Below are 23,279 nucleotides of genomic sequence, written 5' to 3'. Positions count from 1 at the left end.
ACCAATGAGTGTGGGATTGAGAGTTTTATAGTAGATTAATACATATATACTGCTTAGTACTCCTCCCAGAGCCAAAGTATCCCAACAGTGGTGACTTTTTGCTAATGATCATATCTGGTGAGTTCTAACTTGTCTTTGAAGCAACTGGTTCTTTCTTTTTTCTTTATTTCCTTTTTGTTCAATGGGCAACCTTTGCTCTTTCCAGTAGCCCATATTTAAAAACAAACAGCAACAATAGAATCATAATCTGAATTTAGTGGGCTCTGGATTTTTTGTTTTGTTTTGTTTTTAACAGCAAGTCCTTATATCCATGAATGGTCTCCTCTGTCCAGCACATCAAGTTGGACACATTGTTTCTATTCCAGTTTTGGAACCCACTGCTGGCCTACATCTCAAACTCTCTGGAAACTGATTTGTACACACATTGGTTCTTAATGCCAGAGAATTTTTGGATAGGGCAAAGCAGCCTGGTGGCTTCCTTGGGGAGTTAGCTCTGCTTTGGAGAAGTGCCCAGCCAGGGTCTTTGCCAGCAGATAATTTCCCTGCAGGGGAAACATTCCTTCTTACTGGCACAGTGTCTTTAAGAAGAAAGCAAGCCGACTGCTCAGCCTCCTCCACCTCACTGGAGACTGCAAACAGGCAGCTAATTTGGCAGGAGGCGGAAGCGTTCACAGCTTCTTGAAAAGTGCTTGAAGCAAAATTAGATACCTTCCAAGTTCATTTCAGTATTGAAAATAAAAGAAATTTTTGCTGGCACATTAGCCTCTTCTAAGTACTGCACAGTGGTGAGCCCATTTAAATGGATAAATGTGAATAATTAAATTCTGAAAAGAATGAACTCAGCTTCTAACCACACTGGATCTAAAAGTGTCAGAAGTCAGGGTCAGGGCTCCATTTGGAGTCCACCTAAGGAGCATCACCAAAGGCCATCACACACCTTGGCGGCCATGGAAGCCTCTGACTCTGAGATGGCCTGAAGCTATCCATCATCAGGGAAGGTTTATCATAGAAAGTGCAAATCCCAAACAAGTATAAAAGAAATTACTACAGCACTAGCATGTGTCATGTACTCTGCCTTAACTGTGGTGACAACTTACAAGTATTCCTCTTAGGGTTTCAGTGTGAAGTGCCTCCACGGATTTGTATGTTTAAGGAGTCAGTCCTACCATGTAGCACTGTTTGGGATATTGTGAGATCTAACTAAAAGTATGTCTCTAGGAGCTTGGACTTGAGGCTTCTAGCCAGACCTGGGGTACAGAATACTCTTTGCCTTGTAACTGCTATTGTAGTATAACTGACCACCCATCATTCCTGCTGTCAGAACTAACAAGCTGCTATATCCTATCTCCCTGCCTTCTATGCCATGATGAACCTTCTCTGGTCATGTGCTTCATGTCAGATGTCTGTCATGTACAGTGTGTGTAAAGATGGGCTCATACTGGATTTGCAAGCATTCATTTTGTTTTGGAGTTTTTGCATTCAAGATTTTCTTTTCATAGCTCTTTTCATGGCTATGTGATAATCTGCCACTATCATATGCCACCAGGCCGAAGAGATTTGTAGTTTATTCTTGTGTTCTCCATAGTAACTTCCTCACAGCAGAAAAATGTAGCGCTGGCATTTCTAGATCAGAGAGTAGAATTTGAAGATTTTTGGTTGCATGTTAACAAATTATTTCATTACCTTCCTGCTAATACTGTGAGAGTTTCTTTTTCTTCTAAACAGTTTCAAGAACTTTTGAGTTCTTGACTATATCATTGTGAGCACAGTTTTCAGGGTACAGTGCTAAGTCATATTCCCAGGAAGCAGAGGCTAAGCTTCCTGCCTGCAACAATGGCTGTCTTGAAATGCATGCCCTCCCTCAGTGTCCCAGTTTTTATCCAGGACCAAATATCTGTGACTTTTAATGAGTTTCATCCTGTACTGGAATGCTGAATGAGGGTAGTTCCCACATTCTTGCTGTATAGGTATAGGAATAGATTTCTAGAAAATAAATCCAGAAGGAACTCAAATCTGAAGGGAGAGTTTTTAAGATTGGATGTAGACAGTGAGAGGCACCAAGGTAGTTGTGAAGAATTCTTACCAACTAATAACTATTATACAACAAGTGATTCCTTTTTCTTGAATCTTCCATCCTTTTCCTGGTTCTTGTTAATGAATGCTTTCTAACACAGTGTTAATAGCTATGGAAATACAGTATTGAAGCAATAATGACAAGAAGACTGTCCACGCATACTCATTTCAGATGCAATTTCCTCTGCCATCCCTACATGCCCCATTTTCTACTTGTATACCCTTTTCCTTTCCTGTCTCATTGCTCTGTTGTCTCTTCATCTTCTTTTCTTAGTGCCTGTTTATTTCCTTCTCATCTCGCCTTTCTTCACTAACTAGAGAAGATAACCGGCATTGCACTAGATAGTGAGAAGCCATCAGTATCAGGTTAATAGCTGCCATTGCTTTGAGCCTTAGCTTCATTGTAGGTGAAACTAACCCTGTTTCCAGGAAACAGGCACAACACATGGTCTGTCCGGTGGTCCCCAGCACAGTTTGTACAAATAAGGACACCTGATAAGTTGGCACTTAGAGGAGTTCAATTTCCTCTTTTCAGCAGCATGGAGGGAGGCCTCAGGAAATAGAATCTGGTTGTAGCTAGGGATACTCCTGCTGAGATTTTCACCTTTGAATGAGGCTGTGGTCCTCTCTGTATGTTTTAGGAAAGATCCTCTTTCCTGGAAAGAACAGTGCCCTCCTCACTACAGATTCTTGCTCCTTCCATTTCATTTTCTCCTGCTTTGTAAGTTGCTTCTCTTTTTCTTGCTGACCTTGAACATGTGAGCTTTATGCACATTGCTGACAATATTTATGCTGCTGGTAATTTGGTAGTTAGCCTGTGTGTACTTGAGGGTTATTTACTGTGTTTATCTCTGTTGCTTCGTTTTATTGAGCCTTGCCATTTTTTTCTAGCTAAGTTTGCTGCAGTGCTGGTTTCTTCTCCAACTCTGGTCTTAGTTGTCTCACTTTTTATGGGTCGTTTACTAACTTTACGATGGCTGTAGATTGTCTTAAATAGCTTGTTAAGATACACAGTTTTTAGGAACTGGTAATAAAGGAAACTAAAGGATGTGGGTTTCTTCCTCCATTAGCTAAGATTGGTGTTAATTGCTGACTTTGCTGTTCTTCACTAGTTTTTAAATCCTTGAATATCATTCCATTGTTATCCACTTTAAATGATAGACCTGTGAGGTTTCTGTCTTCAAAGTTGATTGAAAGAGGAACCGTTGATTCCAAGAACAAGTTGATTTCTGGTGTTACTCTAGCTTTCTTGGTGGGCTGGGTTGTTTCTCTTCTTTTCTAATCTAGAGCTACTGTGATGCTCAGTTGAGTAAATGAGCCATTTCTTAGTGAGATGATAAATGGCTATTATAGGCAAAGGTGAGACAGGAGAGTTCCACTTAGTCCTGCATGGCAGCATGATGTTCTGTTGGAAGTACCATATCGTATTAATTTGTGTGTCACTAGCTCTGTTCCTTGGTAACCATTTATTTAGAATACATTCTGGTTCTGTGACAGGGTCCTGCTGTATGCATTCCTTGCCCTCCCATGACACTTGCATGTGTCTCCTGCAACTCTTGTCCAAATTGCCATCAACTCTTGGGTTAGCAGACTCTACTGTCACTTCTAAGGTCTCAGTTTAAATGTCACTTTCTCAAAGGGGACTTCCAACTGCAAGTCCATATTTCATCTCCTTAGTCACTCAGAGTCTGTTCCATCTTTCATTGTTAGCATTATAAACAGCTGGGAATTGTGTCCTTTGGTGCAATTGTATGTCTATTCTCTATCTCTGTGTTTAGAGGTAAACTAATAGGGCTGGTTTCTTCAACACAGTGCCCCTGCATTGGAGTGGGTGTTTGAGGAATTTATCCTTGGCTGAGTGTGTATAGGTGCTACTTGTTCCATGATGAGACATTTTCATATCCTTTTATCATAGGCCATAATTATAACCTTGAATAGCTGTTTCCAAGCTATATGGCATCAAGTGTTAAGAAACCCTGCATCTTACATGGCCTGCTAATGTTAATTGTCACCATTTTCAGAAATAAAGTGGAAATGAACCAGAGGCTTATGGAACCCAATGGAAGTGAATTAGTTGCTACAGTCAGAGGAGATTTTAAAAGCTTGATAGTTTTTCACATTACAAAATGAAATCTTACTACAAAAAAGTCAAACACTCAGAAGTGAATAATCACAGATATTTATAATTCTTCTACTGTGATATACCCATTGGTTTACATTGGTAATATTTATCTTTTAAAGTAAATTTATTTACTTGGGCATCAGTTACTGTAATAGTACATCATATAGGGTGCTTTAAAATTGAGGCTGTCCTAAATACATAGTTCCTTTATTTTCTCTATTTACATTTCATTGAGATTTTTTCCCTAAGGCCACTGAATGTAATTATTCATTCTTTGTTTATATCATAACTTATTTATCTTTTGTCTAATAAATAAGGACACTTTAAACTATTTCATTTTCCCCATCTAAATTCTAGATAGCATTGTAGTTTTCCAATTTAAATCTTTGCCTAATTTGATATTTTGTCAGCTAAATTCATATGCAGAATTCTTTATTTTATGGTATTGAAAAAATTAAAGCAACAGGGGAAAGGATAAAGAAAAATGTCAGAAAATTAAAAATAGAGATGACAATGGGCTTTTTGTGTTGGTGATTTGGAAAGACATAGCAGAAGAAGTCTAGGAGTGGCTATAGGCTGACTGGGCATAGAGTTTCCAAACTGTCATCAACCCATCAGATACATCTCTGCATTGCCTGGTATGGTAGCTTAAATGTAATTGGCCTCAAAGGAAGTGGCAGTATTATGAGAGGTGGCATTGTTGGAGGAAGTGTGTCACTGTGAGGGTGGATATTGAGGTCTCCTATGCTCAAGCTACTCCCACTGTCACAGTTGACTTCCTGTTACCTGCAAGATATAGGACTGTCAGCTTCTTCATCTACGGCATCATGTCTACCTGCGTGCTGTCATGATGATAATGGATCAAACTCCTGAACTAAGCTGCCACTTCAGTCAAATGTGTTCCCTTTTAAAAGCTGCCATGCTTATGGTATCTCTTCACAGCAAAAGAAACCCTAAGACATCTGGTTAGGGGTTTGTGGTGCTTTGAATGGGCATGTCCCCAACAGGCTCACATATTTGAATGCTTGCTCATTAGGGAGTGGCACTGTTAGGAAGTATGGCATGTTGGGGGTAGATGTGGCTTTGTTGGAGGAAGTTTGTCACTGGGGGTGGGATTTGTGGTTTCAGAAGTCCAAGCCAGGCCCAGTAGAACTCTCTCTTCTTGCTACCTGCCGATCTAGATACAGAACTCATATCTCTTTCTCCAGCACCATGTCTGCCTGCTTGCCAACGTGCTTCCCATAATGAATGAACTAAATCTCTGAACCTGTAAGCTAGCCACAATTTAATGTTTTCCTTTATAAGAGTTGCCATGGTCATGGTGACACTTTACTGCAATAGTAACCATAACTAAAATAAAAATTGGCATTAGGAGTCTGACTTAATTTTGTTTAGAGAAACGTAGACTTTGGATTAGAAAGCATTTGAATGCTTTAAGTGGGCCTTATGGGCCATGCTAGTAGGAACATGAAAGACAGTGGTACTGAGGGTGATTTGATTTGTGGAGGTGAAACTCAAGAGGTTTCAAAGGAAAAGAATATTAGTATGTGTCCTAGAAACCATTCTTGTGATATTTTGTCAAAGAATGTGGGTGCTTTCTCCTTATAAATCTGCCTGAGGCTAAGCTGAGTTATGGATTAACAGCTTTGGCAAAGGAAATTTCCATTTAGACTAATATTGACTGTACTGTTTGGTTATTAATGACCACATTTATGCAAATCTATAATTAAAAGAAACAAGCTGAGCAAGAAAAAATGCAAAATGCACATTTTGAGGAGAAAAGGAGCACCAGGAAGAAGTTTAAAGAAAAACCTGATGTTAAATGGAATAAAGGTTTAACAAGTCTTCACCCTGCTAAACCTCTAATTTATGAAAACAATTAAAGAAATGTATTTAGGGTGGACACAGTTGTACACATCGTTAATCCCAGCACTCAGGAGGCAGAGGCAGGTGGATCTGTGAGTTCATGGCCCATATGAGCAACAGAACAAGTTCCAGGTTAGCCAAACATACACAGTAAAGGAAACCATGAAAAACAGAAAGGTGATACAGATGGAATTGAACAAGGGGGCCATATCTCAGTCCAGGAAGCAGCAGAACCTTGCAGCTTCAGCCAGGTGTTTCTGGCTTTAGAGTCAAAGATAGAAGAAAGGGGTTATGAAATCTCCCTCCATGACTAAGGAAAGCCCCTAAGGCCAAGCATGTGGCAGGGGTGTCCCTGCATGGAGGCCGAGAGACCTCTGTGTTAAGCTGTGAAGGGGAGCCTTGGAGAGTCCATGATGTTGTAAATGCCAGAGCCATGGGATACTTACAGAGGAAAGCTGCTAACTGGGTGTTGAACCAGCCCAAGAGAGAGGAGTGTGTAGCAGTCAACAATGCTGAAAGGAGTTGAAGATTACTTTGATATCAGGCATGGAGATGCAGAGTTTGGAGTTTGTGCTGCTGGTTTTTGGTCTGGTTTTTGTTCAATATTTCCTCACTATGCTCCCTTTCCATCTAAAGGAATGATAGATAACCCATATCCTGTGCCATTGTATGTTGTAAGTATGTGATCTGCTTTTTCATTTTCATTTTAGAGGGATTATAGTTAAGAGATTGTCATGCATCCCAGAAGAGACTTTAGATTATTAAATAGTGTTGATAACCGTGATAGACTATGAAGACTTTTGAGGCTGAACTAAATGCAGTTTATATTATGATAATGGATACAGGGCTATGGAGGCCACAGAGTGGAATGTGTGGTTTCAGTGAAATGGCCCCCATAGGCCCATAGGGAGTGGCACTATTAGGATGTGTCTTCTTGTTGGAGTAGGTATGGCCTTGTCGGGGGAAGTGTATCACTGGATAGATGGATGGATAGATAGATAGATAGATAGATGATGGATGAACAGATAATAGAGATATTATTAGATATCATTATCTATATTCATGTACACCTAGTACCTTTCCATGTGTTCACACACATACACACACACACACACACATGTGTGCCCGTGCGTGCGTGTGCGAATTGTCTCATATGTTTCTGCAAGCATACACATACATATACATATCATAAATAGATAGGAAACTCTATTCACAAGCCTTTCTTCTAGAGTCTCAGACCTGTGTGTTTTTATTTGCTGAAGCCATCTTAAGTTCATTGTTCCAAAACTAACTGAACTTAGGTTCTTTTCTACCACACCACTGTGGTTCCTTTTTCAGTGCTGTGTGTTGTGTGGTTAGCTCTCTGTCTAACTTGTTAGACAGTCTAAATGCTGGTGCCTTCCTCCTCATCGTCCCTGTCTGTATGTGGCCCTTCTTAAATTCTGTTGCTTTGTCTCCTAAATGGCATCCAAATTGTTTGCTGTCCTCCTGCACTGCCTCTCCCAGCCCATTTCTCTCCATGACTAAAGAAAGAGATTACAGGATTCTCAGAAGAGACTTTGGACTTTGAACTTTTTTTTTTCAGAATGATCTGCACGTATACTTTGCTAACAATGAGATTGTTTATAGAAGTCATTATAGAATTCTATGACACTAAATATTGTTTACAATACCAGGGTATGGTTTGGTCACTTATTCTAGATATAAATAATAGGGAAATGTTTATGATATTATACATATACATGTATACATATACATATACATACATCTACATATATATTTGGGTAGCTCACTTATAGTTCAGAGGTTCAGTCCACTATCATCATGGTGAGACATGGCATGTTCTAGCAAGACATGCTACTACTGGAGAAAGCTGAGAATTCTACATCTTGATCTGAAGGCAACAGGAAGTGAACTGAGACACTGGGTATGACTTGAGCATATATGAAACTTCAAAGCCCACCCCCACGGTGATAGATTGTCTCCAACAAGGCCACACCTACTCCAACAAAGCAAGACCTCTAACAGTGCCACTATTGATGTGCTTATGGAGGCCAAATACACTCAAACTAGCACAGTACTGTATTATAGGCCATCAGTTTCATGTGTGTATATGTCAATCTGTGTTGAAAGCTGATTCCTAAGTACAACAAGCATGGTTCTAGGCTGTGTTTTCCAAATTTGCTCTAATGAGTTATCCTCAGCACAAAGAAGCAAGGAGTATAAATAACTGTTATTTTTTCAGATAAAGAAAGGCCAGCATCGATTACCTTCATCTTCTTTTTTTTTACTGTACCTTTTATTTTCATATTAAAAATAGATTTTTGATCAGAATTATTTTTAGATACCTTCATCTTCTTATACATCTCTGCTGAGCCAGTAGTTCAGGCCATTGACTCCAGGGCACTACCTAGCATAATTGCTGGTGGAATGCCTTCACTGTGCCTTGAAGGAGGCTCCCAGGATATATACATTCAGTCAAGATGGAGAGATCTTTGTCTTCAATAAGTGTGGTGAAGGGAGAGATAGCAACACCCTCTGTGCCAAGAAAACCCAGCATCTTTGGCTAGTGCTTCAGTTAGCTCCCCTCTCTGACTTCCTCTACACTACCTTGCTGCTTCTGCTAGGCTCACAGTGGGCCATACAAGCCATCTGCTCTTTGTCTGGCTTCTCCCTCCATGTCCTGCTTTCCTGAGTCTCCTCTTTGCTCTACCATCTTTTCTTGTTTTATCCCTTTTCCAGACCCCATCATACTCAGTGATACCTGTATTAGACAGGGCAGAAACTCCCTGTACCCCAGTACCTCCGACTATGGCTGGCACACAGATGGCAGAACCTGTGAGACAGGAGAGTTACTGGGTAAGCAGAACACCAGTTCCTGAGTGTTTCATCCACCAGAGCAGGTTACACTTTAGGTGACAGAGCAGCTGGTCAGCAAGGGCTCAAAGAGTGTTGCCTTGACCTGGGCATTCTGCTTCCACTGCTACTGCCCTAGCTTTATCATCCCTTGATTCCTGCTGTACTTGCTACAGTGGACAGCTGAGGCCAGTTCCTGCTTTCTGACTCTACCTTATATATGTTCTCCTTCCTCTTGATTTATCCCTAGTCCATGCATCCTGGGCATCATAATTCTGTTTCTCAAGGCCAACCTTTTGCAGCTGCCCCCGCATCCCTTCAAGGCTTCACTCTCTCATTCCTGTAGCCATGCTCCCTCTCCCTGACCCACTATCAAAGGTGCCCTGTGTTCTGGCTCATTGATGTCCATGTGGTCTGCACATGCTGTGTTTTCTTACATTTGGGACTCCCTTAACTGTATATATTCACTTTGTCATTCCTTCTTCTCCACCGGAACTGCCTTTCACAAACCAAAAACTTGGTAAAATTTTGCTGTGTCTAACATGAGGTTGAAGGAAGTGATAGGTAGATTGTTCAAGTGTGTTGAACAGGGAGAGTGGGTTCTGAAATGACAAATCATTTTGACTCCTGAAGGCCCTCACCTCTTCAACCATCATTTGGCTAAGGAGATGAGTTGGAATTCCAGGGTACAGGTGAGGATGGGTGAAGAGCTAGATGAGGTGAGTTCTCCTCCCAGGTCTTCTTAAGGGGTGCTTATCTTACACACTTCTCTGATACTCTCTGGACCTAGTTGCCTGGGTGTCAATGTTACAGAGATGGCTAGGGTGCAGGGGTATGTGCTGAGCTGAAGGTAATGCCTATTGAGTCTATACCCACTTCAACAAGCCTGTGGTCTTGGACTGTAATGGGGCTGACTCTGATATGTGTGAATTTTACTTAATTAGGTTACAGTAATGTTAACCAAAGTTGGCTGGGAAGAACTACGGAAAATGCTTATGGCATCAAATTGCACTACTTAAAAGAAAAGTTTTATTTCTGGGTACCTTCAGTTTGTAACAAAAATTATCTAACAATTTGGAGGTCTTAATGGATACTTTCTAGACTACAGATGTGAAAGTTTATTTAGGAAATCTTTCCCAGGATGCTTAGTGTATTCACATTGTAAACTCTGACTTAACTAGAGGGTAACTTCTTTCCCCTGCTTCATACCTTTCTGTCCTCACACCCTTGAATTGTAATTGTATATTGGTTGCTGTGAGATAGCCCAGTATCTAACATGAAGAGGTTGGAAATCCCTGCCAATCATCTCTACAGTGTACCATTTCTTAGCTTTCCAGTGAATGTTTATATGAGTACTGATGCCCAGAGGAAAGATTTTAATGCTCTGTAATGGACCAGAAAAAGAACAGTCATCCTCCACTAAATGCTAGGATTTTCTTACCAGGATTTGCACTGAAGAATGCCACTGGGCATCCAGATACTGGCCAGGGCTTGTTCAGAAGGTAACTGTGATCAGAGATACAGCACTTCATAAGGCCCAATCCACAATGAAAATATGAGTTATCTTTTTCTAACATAATAAGAATTCCATGAGTTGTACATCAGTTTAGTAGAGCTACATAAATACAACCCAAAGTTGCTAATCCAAGTCTACCCAATGACAATTTTTTTCCTAACCATATACCTTTTCAAACAATAGAGTCAGATATCCAGGCAGGAGACTTTACCAGGATGTTTGTCTCAGGTCATCTCTTGCCAAATGGGAACTCTCTTCTAGATCTGCTATGGTCTGGAGCTCAGTCGCTTGCTCCCCTTCTAGATCTGCTATAGTCTGGAGCTCAGTTGCTTACTCCCCTGGCCTGTACCACTCTAGTCACCAGCTGAAGTACTGGCTGGTCATGGGTAGCTGTCTCTTCCTGCTTTTAGAGCTGACTTTAGAGGAACCAAACTAATCAGTATTACAACAGCATAAGGATGCAAATATTTATGGGTTTTGCTTATTTAAAATTTTCTTCATTTTCTTCTCTCTCTTTTAAAAATAATCACAGTCTCACTTTCAAAGTAATGGTGTGAACTGAGAAACTCCAACCCTCTCATTTTCTGTTGCTGATGATAACAGGGATGTAAATTGCAAGATGTGCAGTTATACCTAAAAATGTTAGCTGTCTTTTAATGAAGAGAAAAGCTCATTCCTGATAAAAATAGATGGTATGCTGTGCTTTTTTGTTGGACCTAACACAGTATGTGTACCTCCAAATGTCATTTTAAAATGGTAAAAACAGCTGCAAAAATTACATCCTTTTATAGTTTCCCTTTTAATTATAACTTTAGGGAAATTAGCATTTGGGGTCATGATAATCCCATAATGTAAAATAGTGAATTGTACTTGCTTAAAAATGTAGCCACATTTACATACAATTATACATGGTATACTGTCTAGATACAGACAGGCTTACACTTGTGTTTTACAGTCTATTGTGGTAGGCTAACTGGAGTAATTATGGACTTTGGAAAGAAATGCATTTTAAAGTATGATTAGTAAATATGTACTATTTAACAGAAGTTACAAGCTATCAGCAGCACTTCTAGTTCCCTCATGTTTAAAGTAGGATCCCTGTCTCATAATGCTCTTATATTTGCTGGTGACTTTACCTCAGTTAAGAGATTGCACCAAATAGGTGTGGTTGATTTTTAAATTTTAGCCTTTTCTAGAAATAAGGATTGTTATCTAATTATTATCTAGAAAATGGCTAAGATCTAGAAATAAGTCATGGACAAGTCATTTGTCCTCTTAATCCATAATCTTCCTAATCCATAGATGCTGCCCTTCTGAAGGGCCAAAAGCTGTGGCCTCTAACATCTGAGGTTGATAGTTGCTGCTGCAGAACAAGTGTATCCTCTTGATCCTACTCAAATATTCTAAACTGAAGATGTCTCCTGTGGAAGAACCACTGATTTCATGAGCCCAAAGACCCTTATGTCCTCCACCCAATGCTTGAAGATCTCACGTCCTCTGCTTAGTGACGCTCTCTCATCCATTCAGCTCACAGCACTTGCCCATTCTCACTCTTCATCTCTCCTTGCTGCTCTCATCTGCCCCTCCCCATGTCTCGTCTGAAGCCTCAGCAACTGTCAGAGCCCTACTGATGTCTTCAGTGATTCGGGGTGAACTTACCCTGCTGTCCAATTGGGTGGTACCCGCTTTGTCAGCATGGAGATCTCTTTGATTTTTCTACTTTATCTTGTAGATTCCATTTTTACTTCATTTCTTTTCATCTTCAGTATCTAATTCAGTCCTTAGACTAATACTTGAATTTTTGTCTTCCCACATCTTCAATTGAGCTTTTTTCTGTGCTCTTAGCAGTCATTTCCTGCATTTACTCTGGCATCTCTATTCAATGCTGCCAATAAACAAACAAACAAACAAACACTATGTCAGCCTAAAGAATGGGCCTCTGAAATTAGCCATCCCATAACTTGAGTGATCCTCAGTGAGCCTTTCCCCCTCATTCTCTTTATCAATTCTCTCCTATATTTATTTGGTTTTGGGTTTGGTTTAGACACAGGGTCTAACTTTATAGCCCAGTCTGACTTCTTTTGACTCAGCCTCTCTGTTGCTAGGATGGCACACATGAACCACCATATACAATTCCCTTGCCCATTGGCCCTTTTTCCTCTTACAAGTAATATCCCTGAAACTTATGCCTCTTGGTCTCCTTGCTCTTGTCATAGTATCTTGCTTCTGCCCTCAGAGAGAAGCAGCTAGGCTGAAAACAGCACCCATACCTGACTTCTTAATTCACCTCCTTCCCAGCTAGTCTTCCAAATACCAGGCAGGTATATTCATCAAGTTTGAAGTCTTTAGTAAACTTAAAAGGCTTTTTGAAATATGGTTCCTGATAGCCTCCTGAAACTCATGCCTTGCCATGTCACCTGTGGGAAGCTTAAAATCTGGTTTTAATGAGATTTTCTTAATTTTTCTTTTAAACAAAAGAAGGAAAAACACAGACCTAGAATCAAGACATTTACTCCTGTGTGTGGCACACTGTTGCAGAACAGAGAAGGGCTAGAATGTGGGGCTATAATGCTTAGGGTCTGCTGTGTCTGCGTGGTGTACTTCACAAGCTACTGCTTTGGTAGAATGCAAAATTAGCTATTATCACTTGTATTTTGTGATCTCCTTGTCACCACACAACCACTGAAGAAAAATTGTGGCTGATAATAAGTTTTGGAACCAAAGTTGGATTCTGATGCTACTCAATACACTAAGCTTCAGTTTCCAGTTTTGTGGCCTGAGAATGATAAATGTGTCAACTTCCTGTAGTTAGGGGAACAACACAAACATTCTAGTGCCTGAGTGGAGCACAGAGCCTAGGTGTTGGAAACACATCTTAGAAGATGGGTTTTCATCCCAGTACCTGGCTGTAGCTCGCAGAGCAGCCTGCTGCACACATGTGATATCAAAGCCATGGATACTGCTAGGCATGGAGAGCTGTATCACAGAAGATGAAAACTAAGATTAAAGGGGATTTTTTAAATGAAAATTTTTGCTCTCAGAAGCATTTTAACAAGTTTTACTTTGGAATATGTAAATGTCTATAGAAGGAATTAGCTATATGTTGAAGTCCAAAAATGTTTATCGGGGGCTGTGAAGATGATTCCGTGGGTAAAATACTTGCTACTTGTAATCTGTAATTGGATCCCCAGAACCCACATAAAGGCCACCACAGTAGCACATGTGTCTGTCATCCCAATGTGTCCTTATAGTGAAGTGGAAGGCAGAGACAGAAGCAGAGAATTCCCAGAAGCTCAAGGCCCATCTAACCTGACATATACATCAGTGAACGACAAGAGAGACTGTCTCGAACAAGGTGTGAGTGAGGACTGACCCCCGACATTATCTTCTGACTTCTACTTGTACCTATTGATACGCATGTTCCTGAATACACACACACAGAATGAGAGAGGGGAAGTTGAGAGGGAGAGTGAGAAAGAACACGACACTAAAAATATTTACTAGGAATGATCATATCATACCCATGTAATGCCCAGCCAAATGAACTTGGTTCCATGGTTACCAGTTATCTGTCTACATAACTGACCTCGTGTGAATACCTGCTTCTACTAAGCTGCAAATTGTGTTCACTTGACATAGCATAAATATCAATAGGAACAACTTTCAGTGAAGAGGTAAGTTCTTGTATATTATATCACAAATCTGAATAAGGCTTACCAAATGAGTCAACAACGGGCATCTTGGAAGCTGATTGTCGTGGGTTCAAATGATGGCTCCACCACTTATTACTATTGTGACCTGGAACAAGTTCTGGAGATATAGTATGCAGCCCTAATATTCTGGAAGGACAAAGGACACAGCCTGTGGAGATCAGCATGACTGTTCTTGTGTCATGGACGCACAGTTCTGCCTAAAAAGGCTACCAGACACCTTCCTCTCCACATTAACCCAAACTAACGTGACAAGAGATCTCTTTGAAACATATTTTAGATCATTGTAAAAACATCTGTGTTGCCAGTTTGGATTTGCACATGGCCCAAGGAAAATAGTTTATGGTGAATTGTTCCATAGTTCAGCTTTACAGAAATATCTGCCATCTACAAGAGGGAAATGTTTATGTTCAATCATTACAATTCATGTTGTTCAGTTGAAAAAGTGAAACTTATTTACTAATGTCAGGGAAATTGACTTGTGTTGCCAGAATTTAAAAATTCTACATGGCCCACTTTTCACTATTATGTCACTGTGTGACTTTATTTAGTTTTATAGACCCCACCGTCACTCAGCACATCTGAGCTTCTAAGTAGAATAACTATGGTAAAGCACTAAGAGAGGGCTTTGCTATGCACAGTAACTGCTTGTGCTCCGTAGTCAAAGGTCCTGTGACTGTCACAGAATGTGAAAAACAGTAAGCTAACTTTCTGGAGTGCTTGCTTCATGCACTTACTGGGAAATGTAATATTTGCAAAAAGATCTTTTGATCTGTGCATGACTGTTGTCTTTTACACACCTTACTGCTTTTCTCCTGTATTCCCTCCTTTGAATTGTTTTCTTAATGGATGTCTGTGTTCTCTCCCCTCTACCTCCCTGGCAGTCTTTTCCCTATAAAAGGACCCATCTGTCTAAGGTAGTTTCTCCTTCTTACTTACTCATCAGTGACTAAGCTGCATGCAATAGACATGCTTAGCATTTAGAAGTTGTGTTTAATTCTGTTTTTTTTAAACTACAGTGATATTTCATTTCAAATCAAATCTGTTCTGTTCAGTCTAAGTTCAAACATGCAAATTGTATCTAATTTCTAATCATAGTAATAGAGCAAATAATGCATTTTAAACTTGCTAATCCATAGTAATTAAAGTAATAGACAAATCTGTGCTCTAGTGTGTGATTACATGTACAGAGAGAAAAGCTCCTTCATGGAAGTAACTTATTTTCATTTGATTTCATCAGACTTGAATTTGAGAGACAACAGCGTGAAGAACTTGAAAAACTAGAAAGTAAAAGGTAAGCTGTGAGGCCCTCATGTCAAGTGGCTGTCTGGAATGCTCTCTTAGTATCCTTCCAGAGTTCACCTCTTCTGTTTCCATGGTTCCCTCTAGCTTTGAGTCTGCTATTTACTTTCTAATACCTATTGGTAGTTTCTTATAAGGGATTGACTTTATGTCATTTTAAAATTTTTATAGCAGTTCATCTTCAAATACGTGTGAAAAAAGGATAATAGTCAGTAAAATAAACATCTGAGCTCTGTTGAAATTTAACCCCAAATCTTTTCTTAACTATTCTTGGGTTTTTGGCATTGGTGGTGCATGCCTTTAATCCCAGCACTCGGGGAGGGAGAGGCAGGTGGATCTCTGTGAGTTCAAGGCCAGCCTGGTCTACAGACTGAGAGTTCCAGGACAGCCTCCAAAACAATACAGAGAAACCCTGTCTCGAAAAACAAACAAACCAAAAAAAGTAATGAGTGTATAAAGATGAAAATCAAAAGCATTTCCTTTCAAACAACCCATCTCCAATTTCTTAATTAAAAAAATAAGATTTTTTAATTTACTTTTAAGTATACACATGTTTGCCTGCACGTATATGTGTGTGCACCATATGTTTGCTTAGTGCCCACAGAAGTCAGAATAGGGTACTTGGATCCCCTCAACCTGGAAGTGGCATTACAAATGTTTGTGAGCCCCATGTGGGGCTTGTGAGCCCTGGTCTTCTGCAAGAGCAGCCAGTACTCTTTACTGTGGAACTAAGTTATCTCTCTTCCCACCATCTGTCTGTTCATCCGTAGGAGGACGTAGGAAGGGAGAAAGAGAGAGCACAGTACTTCTCAATCTTTAGGTCACAACCACCTTGAGGGTCAAATGATCCTTTCACAAGGGTCACTTACAAGGGTCACATTACAATCCATAACAGTAGCAAAATTACAGTTATGAAGTAGCAATGAAATAATTTTATGGGAGGGGTCACTGAAACATGAGGGCCACAGCATTAGGAATTTTGAGAACCACTGCCTTAGACCAAGGTCTCCCACCTAGCTCTATTTTTAGCCTTTGATTTTTTCTTTTTATTTTTCTTTTTGGCTTTGCTTTGCTTGCTCTTCTATAGGGTTTCAATATGTGACGTTGGCTGCCCTGCTGCATCTGCCTACCAAGTGGTGGGTTAACAGGCATACACCGCAACAACCAGCTCCATTGGCCTTTTAACCATCTTTATTTTTTGTACAGCTATTGGTGTTTTCCCACCTGCAATTTATTTTTCTTGCTCTTTGCTTGCTTTTATTTGGGGATATGTGTGTGTGTGTGTGTGTGTGTGTGTGTGTGTGTGTGTGTGTTGTGTGTGTGTTTGTGTGTGTGTATGTGTGTGTGTATACACATATATGTATATATATATGTATATATATGTAAGTGTGATATATATATATATATATGTATATTGCTGCGTAGTTGAGATGTGTTCTAAAATATTCTTTGTTTAATTCAATCATAGTTTCTCTTTTCCCAAGCCCCATTTAACAAGTCAGGAAGGGTAGATAGGTATTGAAAGAGGAGCTAAGGCCAGAGAAGATCTGAACTGGGGGTTAAACTGCCAATGTGAATGTGTTTAGTGTCCAGCATCATACAGATCAGGAGTTTGGGTGTCAGGGGATGAGGGTCAACTTTAAGCTCTGTCATTTCCTGCTTGTGCTTGGGAAGTCACTCCAGCTCCCCAAGCTCTTCTAGTGCCAGGTAAGAATCAATTGTGCCTCTGTAGAAAACACAGCATGTGACCCCCGTATTCAAGTATCCTAACAGACTCCAGTTATTTCCAATATCGTAGGCTATTTTGATGAGTATAATTTGCTCTGGACCAGTGATTAAATGCTAAAGACCGTCTAGGGTTCTCTTTTGAACTGAAACAATCTACTGTCCATTATTTTGACTTTGTTATTCAACCCTAGTGCATTGAAGACAGCATTTAAAAAAATGTACTTAATGTCATCTTGTTAGTGAATGTTAGTTTAGTCACTGGGCTGAATAAAACTAGGAACATTTAAATTTAAATTGGACATGGTGTTTTTTTCCCTTTGAGCTTTGTGGGATTTCTTAATTTTACCATACATAACACATGAATCTAGGATTCACAAACGAAGAATACCAGAAGCTGCTTCAGGAGACTAGGCAGACAATATACTGGACAGTAAGTAAAATAAAATGAAAATGAAATATCATTCCTCCCTCTGAGAATGTGAAAGGGAAGAACTTCCTCTTCATTTGTTTTAATGAAAGGTTTGGCTTTATGTTGCTGTGTGTTTTCAGAACAGTCCAGTTAGGGGAAAGTTGGGTTGAAGCTGAGCATAGTGATCAAAGAATGACCGGTTGGCATTTGCAATGCAGGAAACTCATCGAAGAGATGGAGGAAAAGCAGAGATCGGACAAGGCAGAGCTAGAGCGAATGCAGCAGGAGGTGGAGACCAGGCGCAAGGAAACAGAGATGGTACAGCGGCAGATCCGCAAACAGGAGGAAAGCCTCAAGCGCCGCAGCTTCCACATTGAAAACAAGCTCAAGGACCTGCTGGCTGAGAAGGAAAGGTTTGAGGAAGAGAGACTCCGGGAGCAGCAGGGACTGGAGCAGCAGAGGAGGCAGGAGGAAGAGAGCTTCTCTCGCATCAGAGAGGAGCTTCGCAGGCTCCAAGAACTCAGCAGCCATGAGCAGGCCGAGAAGGTTCAAATATTCCAGGAGCTTGACCAGCTGCACAGAGAACAAGATGCCCAGTGTGCCAAGCTGCAGCTGGACGAGCAAGAGAAGGAGCAGGTGCTGCTGGTGGCATACCTGGAGGAGCAGCTGCGGGAGAGGCAGGAGACCATTCCACTGCTGTGTCCTGGAGAGGCCCAGCGGGCACAGGAGGAAAAGAGGGAACTAGAAGGCATCCAGGAAGCACTCTTGCAGGCAAAAGAGGCTGGCGCACAAGAGAACCACACCTGTGGGGAGGAACTGGAAAGGGCTCAACTGTGCTTCTTAGAGTTCAAGAGAAGGCAGCTTGTCAAGCTAGCAAACCTAGAGAAAGACCTGGTCCAACAAAAAGACCTCCTAAGCAAAGCAGTCCAAGAAGAGCAAGAAGCCCTGGAGCTTGTAAGATGTAAAGCCCATGAGGAACCTAGCTTGTTGGTAACAGGTAACAGTAGCATCCCCTACCGGTCTGAAGATCTAGAGAAAATAAAGACTGCAGAGTCCAGGCTACAGAGCAAAGAGCGCCAACTACAGGACCTTCTGCAAAATCATTTGCCAGCTCTGCTGCAAGAAAAGCAGAGAGCTCTTGACATCCTTGACAGGGGCACCTTGGGCCTAGACAACACTCTCTACCAAGTACAGAAAGAAATGGAAGAAAAGGAAGACCTGATCACACAGTACCAGGCTAATGTTAGCCAGCTGCAGCAGCTCCAGGCCACCTTTGAGTTCACAGCTAATGTTGCCAGACAGGAGGAGAAGGTGAGCAAAAAGGAGAAGGAGATTCTGGAGTCCCAGGAGAAGCAGCAGAGAGAAGCCCTGGAGCAGGCTGTGGCCAAGCTAGAGCAGAGGCACTCTGCCCTGCACAGGCGTTCTACCCTGGACTTGGAGACCCAGGAGCAGAGGCCAAAGCTTGGCTCTCTCCACAACATGGAGCAGTCAGGACTGTGGGCCAGCCTGGATGTCAAACAAGAGGCCCTTGAGAAAAACCCTGTGAGGTAAGACTAAGGCAGAGGGCGTGAAGCATTGGGTAGGCACCAGGTGATTGCTTATTTTCTGTCTCTTGTGACTTCTCACTGTCTAGAGAAGTTATTCTTGTAGGCTTTATGCTCTCTAGTACATAGGCAAAAGGCTTTAAAACAAACCAAAACAAAAACTCAAATCTAATAAAAGCACCCCTAAACATTTTTTGTTGGTTTTTCCATAAGATCCTTGTTTTAGAATCATTGACTTAAAGTTGAAAAGAGAACACAGGCAAAATACAAAGTCCTGGTCCTTCACTAAAGTGACCTGTGGGGTGTGTGTTTGAATAGTTTGACAAGTACAGGTACTGGGCGAGCTTGACCCTAGATCCCCACACTTTATCTCTCTCTCATCCCTGCCCCATTCGTACCCCCTCCCTGTTCCCTTCTCATCCCTTTCCTTGCCTTCTCACCACCCCACTTCTCCCCCTCTCCCATGCCTGTTCTTCACCAGGATTTCGTATCTTCTCTGTGAGCAGCACTGGCCACAGTGAAGTCCTGTCCCCAGAGTTCATGCATGTGATCCTGAGCTGGTCCCCACAAATAGAGGAGAACTAAAACCAGGTAGATGCCCCACTCTTAAAGTCAGCATTTTAGAAAGAAAACTGGGAAACAATCACTCTTGACATGGTGAAGAAGGAATATTTATCTTTCTATTCTATTGCCATGATTACCAGGGGGTAGACTCTGAAATAAGTAAATATAGGAAACCAGGAGCATCTTTTCATCTGCAGTCATGCTAAGACTCCCAGAGAGGTCAAAGGTCTCCGGTGTGTGAACATAATCAGTTTGCAAAGTGGAGCCATCCCCTGATTTGTCTCTTACTGCTTGGATGGCCTTGACTACTTAGGTCTTTTTTCTTTTAGCCCCACACTGATCAGTTATCAACACAAAGCAAAGCTCTTGCTCCAGAGGGATTAAGAGATAATTTACAGATCCAGTTCTGAGTGGCTACAGCTAGGGAACACAGATTTTACTTGTCCTGAGTGACATGGTTCACTCCAGAAGTTGTCACATGAACTTTCCTAGAACAAATCAAAGTCATAAATCATGTGTTTACCAAATGCATTGATGAAGACATCAGTTGATTGCACAGACTGGGAAAGAAATATCAGCTGTGGGTTTTAGATGCTGTCTGATGACATTATTTTAGCTATTGGATTGGTGGAGGCTAGGCATGTAAAGTTTAGGGACACATTCCAAGGGATTTATCTTAAGTATCAAGAGATTGTTGGCTCAGATATACACATAACTGGTAAATGACTGTTAACGGAAATAAAAACTGCCCAAAATAAGTTTAACTCTATCTGTTTATAACTGCTAATTGCTAATTAGTCTATTTGGTTAATAAGTCTGGAGGATCTTCAACATAGGTGTTGAACTCCTGTTTATAAGTTGTTTGTTTTTTAAGACTGTCTTTTACTGTGTATGTCTGGCTGAACTTGCTAATTTGCTATTCATGCCCTCCAGCTCTTGAAGATCTGCCTGCCTCTGACTCTGGAGTGCTGGGGTTAAAGGCATGTACTCCCATGCCCCTCCTCTGGTCATAATTCTTAACTGAAGCCCATGTGTGAGATCATGGAACTCTGTTTTATCCTACCCATAATCAGCAGTACTCTGCCTATTATCCTTAAGACCTTAGTAAGCATTTGACAGAGGCATAGGTACAGATGCGGAGACAAGGCAAGACCTTGTCAGAAGTGTTAACTGTATCTGTTACCCATCATTCCTGAGAAGGTTAAGACAGCTTCCTTTTAAATGAGCTGCTTATCCTATGGATTCCATTTACAGTCTCTGGTAATTCCTTTAGGCAAAATGGAAACAAAATAACAATCAAAACTATAATGCTATTATTTCAGAGAAGTAGGTTGGAGGTTTAAGAAAATGATTGCAGGTATGTTATGTAAATGAAATTGCTGGACAAAGCTCTAGCCCCAGGAAATTTAAAGTCGTGGAGGGCATGCTCTCAATTTGTATCCTGCAGTGTGCAGTAAGAAGCAGCCTGAGCTTTTAGCTTGATGTCCCTGACTTTTGTCAACCAGCCATTCACTATTAATACTCTGTAATAGCAGGCATGGTTTTGAAATTTCCGTGGAAGTGATTCCTCGGTGTCAGCAGTCCTCCAGAAAGCTCACAAGGAGGCACTTAGCTTCCCGAGCTCTGATGAAATAGCCTTCACTAATATCTAATTCAGGCTGATGAAGTCTGGGCGCGCTGCTTTGCCTTCAGTGCTTCAGCAGCTTTCTACGGGCATTTCTGCTTGTGTCGTTTTCTTTCTGGCTTCTCACAGTTAAGCCAGTACTGGCTGTGCAGCCTGCTTGGCCCCTTGTGAAATTCACTAGCTGAAATATTGAACCACATGGCACCAGATGGGACAGCGCTGCACTGAACATGTTTTCCCATTAGTTCCTTGGTGCCTTGGGAACCGGTTAAGCCATGACACTGCTTTCCTTTCCATTGCTGCTCATTCCCCAGTGACAAGCATCAGGCTGCCCCATTAGGAAGCCCTCATGTCAACCATAGGAAAGGTAAGATGAAAACTGCTAATACTGAACGTTTGATCAGTTCTATTATTAGAGTCCTCAAAAATGATGATTATAGTCACAAGGCCCTCCATGAGGAATAACCCCATGTAACTCAAAATGTTTTTAAAATGTCATTTGTGTGTTGTCCTTGAATCTTCCTATGAAGAAGAGACAAAACCCCCAGGCAGAAGGTAGGAGATTTGAACCTATATTGGTTATATTACTAGGAGAACTAGTGACACACAGAAAGTGGCAAATTAGAGCTTCATTTAGGTCTATGTCTTGCCCACCTGTTAGTAGGCTTGTAATATGGCTGATGTACACACAGACCAGTACTCCACATAGCATGCATTTCACGTTCTGGTTCTGTCCTGTTTGACCCCTGCTATCTATATAAATCTTACTGTGTCGTTAGGGTCCCACTCAATCCTCCATACTAAGCCACCTCAGTACAAATTTTCTAACATCTTAGCCTGGGAGAGCCCATGTGTGAAACCCCAGCAGGCATCAGAAGATGATGAATATTGCTGTCTTCTGCTTACATCCTGCTTGCCGTTGTTGTTGAAAGCAGTCCTTGATTCTTTGCCATCCGTGTGGTCCCTCACACCATTTTTATTTGTTACTGGTGGTCATGTTTTTGAGAGAGTGTCTCATGTAAGCTTTACTGGCCTCGAACTTACTGTCTAGCAGAGGACAACCAGGAACCCCGAACTACTTGCACCTCCCAGATTTACAGGTATAGACCACCATGCCCAATATATCTCTCCTTAATTCTACTTCTCTCTCCTCTTCTGAAATATCGGATGGTCTGCAAATAGATACTCAGGAAACTTTCCTCATCAGTAGATAACTAAGACCTGAGTTGAACTGAAAGCTTCCTCCTATGGATGCCTTGAGTGTTTCCCCTCCTGACCCCAGAGTCACATCTCTGGGAATTAAGAACATGGCCTTCATGTTCAGGATGAAACAGTAAAGGCAGCATCAAAATATGTCAGCATTTGACAATAAGATTTCTGATTTTTGGAGATTGAGAAAATGAAAGAGATTAGTTGAGCTCATTTGATCCCTGGAGAAGTAGAAATCCACATCCAGTACCTGTCTGTATTCACTCACTGAGTGGGCTGTGGTCTTCAGCTGCTGGGTCTTTTGTTCCTGGGGCTAAATCTGCCAGCAAGCCTGACCCTTCAGTCTGATCATTCAGGATTCAAGCTCACCTGGCTCAGCTTCTTATACAGTTCAGAGTTTACAAAATGTACCAGTTGTCATCTGCAGTAATGCTTTGTGCTTTCACAATTTGTGGCTCATCTTAATTTCTCATGTAACTCAACCTTATTTCCTAGATGTGTCTCCCTTGGCTCCCCTTCCCATTCCTTCTACCTTGGCCAAAGTGCTTTCCTGGGTTTTGTGGCACAATCTCCTTGCTCTGATTGGTTTCTGACCTTGGAGCATCTTCCACTGTCATCTTCAAATGCCCATAATTCCAATGACCTTTAAGACTCAGCCCAGAACTACTTTGTGTAGATCTCACCAAGAAGAAGTACTTAACAGGATTTTGATATGTAGTTCACAACCAGCTCCTGTTGAGTCAAGGTTTAAGGGAT

General features: G+C 41.2%; 1 protein-coding gene across 8 annotated transcripts in view; it reads left to right on the top strand.

Annotated features, from left to right (window-relative positions):
• The window catches only part of Kif16b (kinesin family member 16B), a 263,590-nt gene that overhangs the window by 155,566 nt on the left and 84,745 nt on the right, over positions 1 to 23,279 (top strand). For 5 of the 8 annotated variants that reach the window (XM_040746394.1, XM_040746395.1, XM_040746392.1 and 2 more), the window contains exons 18-20: positions 15,028 to 15,060; positions 15,384 to 15,437; positions 17,801 to 19,129. In XM_040746394.1, coding sequence (XP_040602328.1) covers positions 15,028 to 15,060; positions 15,384 to 15,437; positions 17,801 to 19,129 — 1,416 coding nt within the window. The remainder of the gene's footprint in view (positions 1 to 15,027; positions 15,061 to 15,383; positions 15,438 to 17,800; positions 19,130 to 23,279) is intronic. The other 3 variants (XM_040746393.1, XM_021226394.2, XM_040746391.1) reach the window with 1 other exon arrangement.

Source organism: Mesocricetus auratus, unplaced genomic scaffold, assembly GCF_017639785.1.
Source record: "Mesocricetus auratus isolate SY011 unplaced genomic scaffold, BCM_Maur_2.0 Super-Scaffold_100004, whole genome shotgun sequence".
NCBI lineage: Eukaryota > Metazoa > Chordata > Mammalia > Rodentia > Cricetidae > Mesocricetus > Mesocricetus auratus.
The sequence above is the reverse complement of the archived record's forward strand: the minus strand, read 5'-3'. Positions and strand labels throughout refer to the sequence as shown.